Source organism: Danaus plexippus, chromosome 28 (genome assembly GCF_018135715.1).
Source record: "Danaus plexippus chromosome 28, MEX_DaPlex, whole genome shotgun sequence".
In the NCBI taxonomy this organism is placed as follows: Eukaryota; Metazoa; Arthropoda; class Insecta; order Lepidoptera; family Nymphalidae; genus Danaus; species Danaus plexippus.
Genome location: NC_083556.1, coordinates 1807501 through 1817326, shown reverse-complemented (window position 1 = coordinate 1817326; position 9826 = coordinate 1807501). Strand labels below are relative to the sequence as shown.

General features: G+C 27.4%; 2 protein-coding genes and 1 non-coding gene across 4 annotated transcripts in view; 2 read left to right on the top strand and 1 right to left on the bottom strand.

Moving 5' to 3' along the window:
• Positions 1–297: 297 nt before the first annotated feature.
• LOC116776419 (U1 spliceosomal RNA) lies at positions 298–461 on the top strand. Its single transcript, XR_004353922.1, has one exon. It is a non-coding gene; the product is annotated as a U1 spliceosomal RNA (small nuclear RNA).
• A 1070-nt stretch (positions 462–1531) lies between these two features.
• Positions 1532–5279, bottom strand: LOC116776382 (LHFPL tetraspan subfamily member 2 protein). The gene is made up of 5 exons (XM_032669580.2): positions 4949–5279; positions 4287–4405; positions 3502–3612; positions 2799–2912; positions 1532–2261 (listed from the first exon to the last, which is right to left on the bottom strand). The coding sequence occupies exons 1-5, from the start codon at positions 5122–5124 to the stop codon at positions 2119–2121; spliced, it is 663 nt and encodes a 220-aa protein (XP_032525471.1). The 5' UTR covers positions 5125–5279; the 3' UTR covers positions 1532–2118.
• Positions 5280–6155: 876 nt separating this feature from the next.
• Positions 6156–9826, top strand: part of LOC116776202 (cullin-1) — a 23140-nt gene continuing 19469 nt past the window's right edge. Inside the window, exons 1-2 of one of the 2 annotated variants that reach the window (XM_061525312.1) lie at positions 6156–6382; positions 7937–8094. In XM_061525312.1, coding sequence (XP_061381296.1) covers positions 8044–8094 — 51 coding nt within the window. In that variant the 5' untranslated portion in view covers positions 6156–6382; positions 7937–8043. Of the gene's footprint in view, positions 6383–6483; positions 6642–7936; positions 8095–9826 lie in introns of those variants that run through there. The other variant, XM_061525313.1, reaches the window with a different exon arrangement.

Below are 9826 nucleotides of genomic sequence, written 5' to 3'. Positions count from 1 at the left end.
GAAAGGAAAATCTAAGTAAAAGTAAAAGGGTATTGATGAATAAAATCGGCATAAGAAGCGTAATCGGACTATTAATATCAGGGACGAAAAAAGAAATTAAAATTTTTTAAGTGAATATTTATAAGAAAAACATTAACATCATTAAAATAATATTTTTGTATAGCTATACTGAACACACGCTACTTAATTTCAAAAGCCGCTAATAGATGGCGCTGCTAAAAAGCATGATTATTTCTACATCGCGCTAGTGAAATTTCTGTAAACTGAATGACTATCCGCAACAGACCTCATCTATTCATACTTACCTGGCGTAGGGGATACCGTGATCATGAAGGCGGTTCCCCCAGAGCGAGGCCCTTCCATTGCACTGCGGCAGGGTTGACCTCTGTGATTATCCCTAATGTGGATAACTCGGACGCGTAATTTTTGGTAGTAGGGGACTGCGTACGCGCCGTCCCCTCATATAAGACACAAATTGACCTTTATTACCCTCTGGTAATAATTCATTATTCCAATTTACCTTACAAAATATATGGTAAATCTTATCTGTTACCTCTCCGTTAAATAAACTCACCTTTGACCCTTTACCTATGACAATTAAAATTTTAACCCCCTTTACCCCTATATTAATCTAAATTACAACATTGCGTCTTTTCTAAAATTATCGTTTTTTTCTGTAAAAACTTCGGTTATCTATTTTAATACCAAAGGTCAATTATAATAGTTGACTGCATATATACAAAGTTTTAAAATATAAAACACTTATTCAAATTTTTTATATATATAAAAAAAAAACATACTGACATTTAAATCTCACGATCGCTTCCATCTCACTGAAACCAATTACCTCGACCTCACGTTATTCGTGACACGAGGGTCGGAGGTCACAATAGACAATAAATAAAACATTTACAAGGAACTTATCTTCCTTAAGTTACTTACAAGCTATGAAAAATGTGAGAAACTTTTACCTCTTTGTTTAAAATTATTTATCACCTAAGAATGAATCAATATGCAAACGTATTTTAAAGTATAAAATACATTTTAACACCTCAGGTAACAAGATTTAATTAATTTGTATAAAAGCCAATCACTCAAAATAAACTTAAATACAGGTTAAAAAATAACCTATTTTTTTAACTAAGCGAAATTAATTGTTAAGTCTATAATGAGTCGGGTTAAATGAAAATAAAATGCAGTAATCGTTGTATAATTTGTATATATTCGTATTACAAAATATGGTTATGTATAAGTATAAAAAAATACCTTAATTATACATTTAAGGAATATATTGACGTAAAAAAAAGGTATCAATATAAAAATTAAATACAAGTCAAGTGAAACTTAGAATTAATTTTACAGTATAGGTAACATTATCAGATAAATATTATATACATTAAATAATAATATTTTTTTTTATTAAATGCACATATAAGTATTTTTTAAACTATCAATACATTTATGAAGATTATATTTTTTAGTCAAAAAAAACCATTAATATATGATAATTTATATAATTATATATAAAAAAAATCATCAAAGTTAAGGAACATTTTTTTATAAGACACGTCTTTTAATATATTCTAAAGGTTTAATCAATTCCAATAATAAAATCATTTATAGTCACAATACTGATTTTGTTTTTGACTAAAAAAAATGGCAGTTATTTTATTTGGTCATAATATAACATGAGTATTAACTTCATTTATATGAGAATTATCTTTACCTGACTATATTTAGTTTTAAAAATGGAAGGCACATCAGTCTTAGAATGTTCATCTTCTTAATTAAGGCCAACGTAACAAGATAAATTTTGTAAGCAATGCTATCAAAGTATGTAATATAAATAAAACTATTTACTTTGTACATATTTGTCAGCCTTGCTCTACAATTAAACTTACATATGTATTGTTATTTTTTTTACTTAAATATCCTTAATATTTTATGAGATTCAAATAGATCTCTATACATTCCTATAACAAATATTGTATTGGGACAGACAAATGTAATTTTCACATAATTTGAAAAAAAAAAAATTTAAATGCTAAATTCAGTATATATAGTCAAAGTACAAATACAAGATTAATGTTAATTGCACAATATATATATATATATATATCAGACTAAACATATCAGCTGTTTACCTTCATCCATTTGGAACTGCACCTTATCCGAGTTGGCCGCTTTATCAGCCGTCTTCGACAGTGCACTTGCAAGGAATATCTGTGCAACACCAGTCGCTGTCACACACAGCGCCCAACCTGTGATTACAATATACAAGATAGTAAGACATATAGTTAAATTCACTGGTAAAATTATTTATTATTACTGAGAACAAACTGAAAATTCATGTTATTGTTAAAATTACTCGAGTGGGGGAATCAAATTGATGTCTGGTTAAATGTTACCTTGGGCTAAGGGTCAAAAAACTGTATATATATATATATATATATTACTTGAGTCATATACTAACAAAATTATATGTTTTAGATATGTCCTTATATTCATTATATAATCTGTAGGGATAATTATTGATAAATTTGGTATTAAAGTATGTTTTAAGCACAGAAAAATAAACATTGATGCACTGATGAGAGTTAAAATTAAATGTGTTGTAGTGAAAAATGTATTTATTGATCTGCATATGTATGACTAAAATCAAGATTTTTATTTTTTTTTTAAATAGAGTTAAAAAATATATTAATATATAACCAACACAGAGTGGGGTAACTATGAACTGTTTGCTGACAATAAGAAAATTAACTGTAAAGATTATATAAGGCAATAGACTAACTCACCGATGGAACAGTCGCCGGGGATGTAAGGTTCTGAATATTCTCCGCAAAGTCTTTTAACTCTTGGTGCACCCCAGCCCCAAGGGTACAGAAGTAGACCCAAAACTCCAAAAAGACCTGCAAATAAATATTTAAACTACATTAATGGCCACAATCTACAAGAATCAGGACTATTCAATCTGTCCATACTGATTTTGAGTTTTAAAAAAATCTTAAGGTGAAATTAATTTTTTTTTTTAACTACTCACACTCAGTGTTGAGGAAATTGTGTTTTTTTACTAGGAAAGTATTAAGTAACGTTATTATAAATTATTACGTAATCAAAAATATATGACATCTAAAATAATTGTTTTAGTAACTCAAAATCAACTTTGTGTTATGAACACAAAGTCGAAATTAGGATGGAGCACGCAAAAATCATTATTACAGTTTTTAGTATCAGAAATAAATTAAAGTAAGAAATATTATAACACATATTGTTGAGATATTTTTCATAGTACAGTTGATTTTTAATGTTCAGCATCACTTCCAGTGATGTCTTACAAGATGGCTGAAGCCAGTATTCATAGTTTTCAAATACAGATTAATAATTAAATGTTGCCATTACAAAATTATAATGATTCAGTAGTATAATTAATTATAATTAGGCATGGAAATAATTCTAAGGATTATAGTTTATTATGATAGCACAAAAATAACGACCGACCTCCCAAAGATTGTGCGGCTCCGGCCAGTGATATGACACTCTTCTTAAAAACTGATTGGACACAGCATGACATAACCCCGGCTAATACAGTTGAGAATTGTACTGTGGCACCTGTATAGTAAACATTAATTAGGGTATAGCCACAAATAAGTATCGTCAATCATAATCAATAATGTTTTCGAAGTGACATTTCTTATGCAACCTCCAACAACGTTGCGTTAAACGTTTAACGCAACCTTGGGATAAAAAGAGACAGAGAGGAAATGCGGCCGATCAATTGTGACTTAGTAATGTTAATAAAGATTGTGTTGAAGAAACACTAAAAATTCTTTAAAAATATATTTCTACCCCTTCCTATTTTCATTCTAACATTACAAAGTTTCTCTTTTTCACACACAATTAAATTTTTTTATATAACTTACGTCCATTTCATATTATTTTTATTATTAGTACAAAATAATACAAACTATATTGAACAAAAATTTTTAAGTTCTTTCATATAAATACAAATATTTATCATTCGTTATTTCATTTTTATGGACCTTATTATTATGAAATCTTGCTATTTTTAACATATGTTGGGAAAACAGTAATTTTTTTTTTTTTGTAACAAAATGTCCATAATCCACAATCAAACTTACTGTCCATAGAAAAAAAAAACATGGATGTTTATTCACTTTTAGTGATGTACAATCAATTATTTTAATAAATGTAAAAAAAAAAAATACTTTAAAAAAATCAATGAAATGAGTACTATACAAAACATATACTATTAGTCAACTTACACAACGACAAAAAGAATAGTGCTGCTTTCCACGGGCCAGGGTAAACTGCGGAGTCCGTCGCTAAGCCATACAACGAGAATGGGGCACAGTTGTAATGATCGTGACGCATTCGGATACATCTGGAAGTATCGTTAAAAAAAAAAAAATTATCTTCACTCTTTGTTACTTTTATAAGCATATAAATATTAAGTTACTGAGTTTGTATTGTGTACAAACACACATATAGACATATTTGTTTGTCGTACAGACTTATCAGAATTAAAAGGGTACATTTAAAATGATATGGGAATGTATGTTTGTTTGTTTTCATAACAAAAACCTATAAAACAATGGATAATTGAGACAGAGAGATGTTTTACTAGTATAATATATAAAACTCACTATTATAAGGTGTGGGAAATATTTTTACAATCGTTTAAATTAAAAAAATTATTATAATTGACTTCAGAATTTTTAAAATTTCATATAAACTTATGTGAAATCTCATTTAAAATTACAATTTACAATTAATATTTTTATTAAAATTCAAGTACAGTAAATAATATTATATGAACAATAATTTAATAAATAAATATTTTAAATTGTTATTTATATATTATTATGTATCTAGAATTTTAAAAAGTTTACACGACGTTTTTTTAAATTAACCGATATAAACTTACCTGTTATATATTCCGACACTAGGAACATAAAATTTGGTCATGTTATTCTCGTTGGTTATAACTGGCTGACCCAAAAGCCATTTGGGCGTCATAATACCGGTTAAAATTAGCATAAAAGCAACCAAGCTCAATAATAGCCAGGCCAAACTCCGCCCGGTTATAATAACGTAACACATTTTGTTATGACTACTGAATATAATTGTAACACTAACGCATCTGTTTTGTTTTATTAAGCCAGTTATGGTAATTACTAATTAAGTTATTCAGTGATAGTTTGTATTGCAAAACAGTTCAGACGAGTAGGTAAGTTGATTCATCGGCCCGTCAATGTCACTGTCAACGCTTATCAATAGTTGGGTAATAGGTACTTAGGTACATGACATTGGCAGAATATCTTTGTGCATAACGATACAAAGACACAATAATTACAGAAAATAAAACCATTATTTAAGTATTAAATTTTTTATTAATCTGCTATTGATAATTTTCTTATTATATATATATTTTTCATGCAAAACCGGTTTAAAGCCATAAAAAAAAATATATTTTTTAGATATGGTATACAATAAAAAGTGCTTTATCTAAATTTTTATTTCTGCACAAAATATAAAACGCACGTTCACACCGATTAGAGTATAAAATTTGTGAAGTTAAAATGTAAATTATAACACAAGTAGTTTTGGTTTGGAAATATTCTCGAATTATTGATATCAATTTGATTACATTCTTTAATTTATGGCCTTTATCCACAGTTTTATAAACAGTGAGTCAAAATCTTAAAATTGACATAATTTTTTTTTGACATATCAATATTTAGAAGGCACTCTCAGGGTATGGTAAAAGTAAAATTTTAGTTTTCTGTCTTTGTGAATAGTCATAGAACAAAATATTCACGAATTGCGTGTAAAAACCTCGACATAAATTAAAAAAATATTATGTTTTATGAATATAATATTATATAGCTAATACAAATAATGAGATTCTTCAGTGTACTTTTTAGAATGATGGTTCATAATTAACGCCGTTTATTTCAAATATCCAAATAAGTTATCGATATGACAGTTATTTATATGTTAAGACCTCAATAAAAATCTGTACGACTAATATTTTAAATTATATTATTTATCGCTGATAATATAAGTAAAACAACTATTTTGCTCTTGGCAACACTGTGATCAATATCGGTCTCGTATAAATATGTTATATCTCTTTCTTTCAAGTTCCTTGTATTTCTTTTCATTTGATGATTTGACTACGTGAAATAATTTAGAGGAACAGGGCCTATTCGAAGTTATTTTATATCAATGCTAAATAATTAAGTATTTAAACGTTGTACAATCGTATAACCAGCTGTTTTTATTAGTTGTTATTTTGTGCAGTGTTGGTTTTGGGATTTCATGTGTTCGATGACAATGTAAAACGGGTGTTCACTACGTAAGTATAACGCAACCAAATCAAAAATCACATTTTATTTATAATTATAAATTGCGCTGTGTTATATTTTTATTTGGTAGTATAACAAAGCTGTCAATTGTCAGCTAAATCAGTGATGTACAGCTACAGTAGATATATCGTCAAGCACAGAAGTTGTTGTATTTCTACATTTTGTTTTTATAGATTCGTTTATTTTCGTATTTTATTTAGTGTTTTTAAAACGGTGCCATAATTGAAACCCCGCTATAAAATATCAGAGGTAGGTCACATAGGAGTTATTGAAATAAAAAAAACCACGATTGAGTTTGCCCTTGCTATTGCAAAATCTCGATTCCTTTGTCAGATGTTCGTTACTTTTACTTTTCCTTTACATTGTTCGAATAACGAACACGCAAATTTTCTTAAATTTCACACATTTATTATGTGGGTAGAAAGTACGAACATATCTAGACAGCTTGAATCAAAATATAGAGACATGCTAATAAAGCACACTTTACGGCTGACTGCATATTAACTGTTTTTCAGCGAGTTTTTGTTGTTCCAGTTAGTCCAGATTGTTATTGACATGCCTTTTATGAATCTTGTGTAACAATTGCATAAATATAGTTGCCATTGTCTTAAATTCACTGATAAATTCCGCAATTATAATGTTAATGAGATAACAAGTTTAAGACATACAAAATGTATAACAAAATGGCAGGAGTGCAATAAAACCTCTCAAAATATCCCAAAATATAACGTAACACCTTTCTTGATTATTTAATATATTTTAAAACATATATAAGCAAATCTTTATGATGAAGTACATAAATAGACTATGTAATATGTATATAGACATATTTGTCCTTCACAAAAAGCATATATACAGTCGAATTGAGAAACCTCCTTTTTGAAGTTGGGTAAAAATTTTGTAAACGTAGTGAATATTCCTTACACATGTATTTTAACATAAAGCTAATACTACAATTAAAATTATCAGGAATCGAACCCGCAAAACTCCACAAAATCGTCATGCATATGCCCACATAGGCTAAATTCCGGGTGTTATATATAAATTATGCTCAAGCCAATGTATTTTCTATTCTAAATTTTGTCATATTAATTTTAACTATAATTAAATATCTTGGTGAAAGTGTTTATATCTTATTATTCATGTTATATAATTACTGATATTTTTTATATTAAAATTCGTTTTGATATGACTTCAATGTAATTTTAAAGTAATTACTGATCTCGTCACAAAGTACACAAATCACACGTCCATTTAAATACTTTAATTGTATCAATGTACTAGAACTAATAAAAAAAATTGATATAAAATTGTTTTTAATGATTTTTACATATAAATTAATTCTTATATTTACATACTAACATACGATAATAACTATATCCTATTATTTATGCTATAGTTAAGTGTTGGTTAATATATTAATATAATAACATTATATATGTAAAATATATAATAATATATAACCTATGTTTCAAGTACATACAGAATAACACTCCTTTGTTTGTATCCGACATATGTTAAAACAGTTTTGTTTTTTGTTTCAGAAAAACGGTGTGCTGACAAATATAATTAACAAATTATGTTTTTGTGACATTATATGTAACCTTGTGTGACATAGATTATAAAATTAGTGCAATTTGTTGATGTTGGCATGAGCTCTATCATGATGAAGCCTCTACTGAGACAGATCGATTTGGACAATGTAAGTATATCAAATTTTTTATATATATAGATATAATATTTATAAAATGAAATTATTTTTATGTTTATCTGTTTAGTTTAAATTTTTCTTGTATTCATTATCTTCTCTAAGATGGGATTTTTTTTTTGTTAATAGCTGAATTCTCTCTTATGTGTCTCATTACGTAATCTCGCAATAGTATTTGTTGAGGTCTAATCCAGGAATCGATACTATATATATCTGTGTGCATATATTGTGAACAGTTCTTGCATCAGTTAATAAGTAAAATATTATATATCAAATGTAGTTAATTGAATGAGAAATGAGAAATACTCTTATAACATATTTTCTGTCGACGCCATTTTTTTTTGTATCCACTATGTCACATTTGAAATGACCATATATAAGTATTTGTAATATTTAAAATCTTAATCGAATCCACTCATAATATGTTAGTCAAAGAAATAATATCAATAACCATATAATTATATCTTGAAGTATATTGAATATATAATCTACATTTTCTTGTATAAGCTGTATTCCGTTTTTTAAGCTATGGCATGTACAAGCTTTATATAGTACCTTTATGGTGAAGCTGTCAAAGTCAAAACAGCTGATAGCGAAAAACAAATTAAAAAAAAAATATAATGATGTCTATTGGTATGCTAATATGTTGTATAGTATTTTTTATGGTTGACTATCAGAAAACTATATAACAGGTTCCTACATCTCAATTAATTGTATAATGTTACGGATTTTGCTATATCTTGAAGAAAAAAAAAAATAACTTGACATTGGCTGAATAACTAAAAACTACTTTTCTTCAATCGCTCGGTCAGTGCTTGCTATTATTGAACGTAAAATAAACAAATAACCGTATTTGAAGAAATAACTGCGGTATTAACATTTCCTGTCTACGTTAACCACAGGGACGTGTCCGATAAATACGTTACTTGAGCTTGTTGATTTCATTTTTTATTCTCTAATTTATAACCGATTTTTATCTCAATAAATATAAATAAATTATTTAAAAATATATATATATTTAAATTTCGAAATGACTGAAAAACGAAATTTAAATGTAATTAAGTGAAAATAATTAATTCACTATAAAATTTCGTTAGAAAATTTTATGCATTTTTTTTTTACACTTTCCGTAATTATATCATTTATATTAATATAAATTTTATGCATCGGTTAACTAATTTAAAGAATTACCATCAAATACCGTAAATTGATACTCATGCGGGAGTTCCTATAAAATAGTCGGCCATCTTGGGTGGTCAGCCATATTGGATATCTCGTGACGTCATTAACAAACATTGCATCATGTATAGGAAATGTATAAACAGGTTTAATGAGTTAATTACGAACATTACAAACTTACAATTAGAAAATTATAATTATAATAATTAGTTGACTGATAACTAATCATCAAATAAAATAAATACTTGTAAATACACACACACACACAAGCACACACGCACATATATATATATATATATATGACTACATAGAACTATGTTCATTTAGTAGTAGTAAGTGTCGGTATTTATAGTTTTAAATTAAGCCCACACATTGTATATACTTGAGTTAACGCTAAGTCTAGACTTCATTTAGTGAAAGTCTCTGAAGAGCGACATTGAATCCTCTGTAAACTGTGATCTCGGAAGTGTAAATAAAGATTTTGTTAGACCTCACCAATATCGGTAAAGTATTTATATGTAAATGTAATTTTATTTATATCCAAAAA

What these genes read in the sequence shown, in the direction of transcription:
- LOC116776382 (XM_032669580.2), bottom strand. Translation starts at nt 5,124, where the DNA reads ATGTGTTACGTTATTATAACCGGGCGGAGTTTGGCCTGGCTATTATTG. An exon ending in AGCCGCACAATCTTTGGGAG is followed by an intron (nt 2,913 to 3,501) that starts GTCGGTCGTTAT and finishes ATTTATTTGCAG; the next exon opens with GTCTTTTTGGAGTTTTGGGT. An exon ending in CCCCGGCGACTGTTCCATCG is followed by an intron (nt 2,262 to 2,798) that starts GTGAGTTAGTCT and finishes TTGTAATCACAG; the next exon opens with GTTGGGCGCTGTGTGTGACA.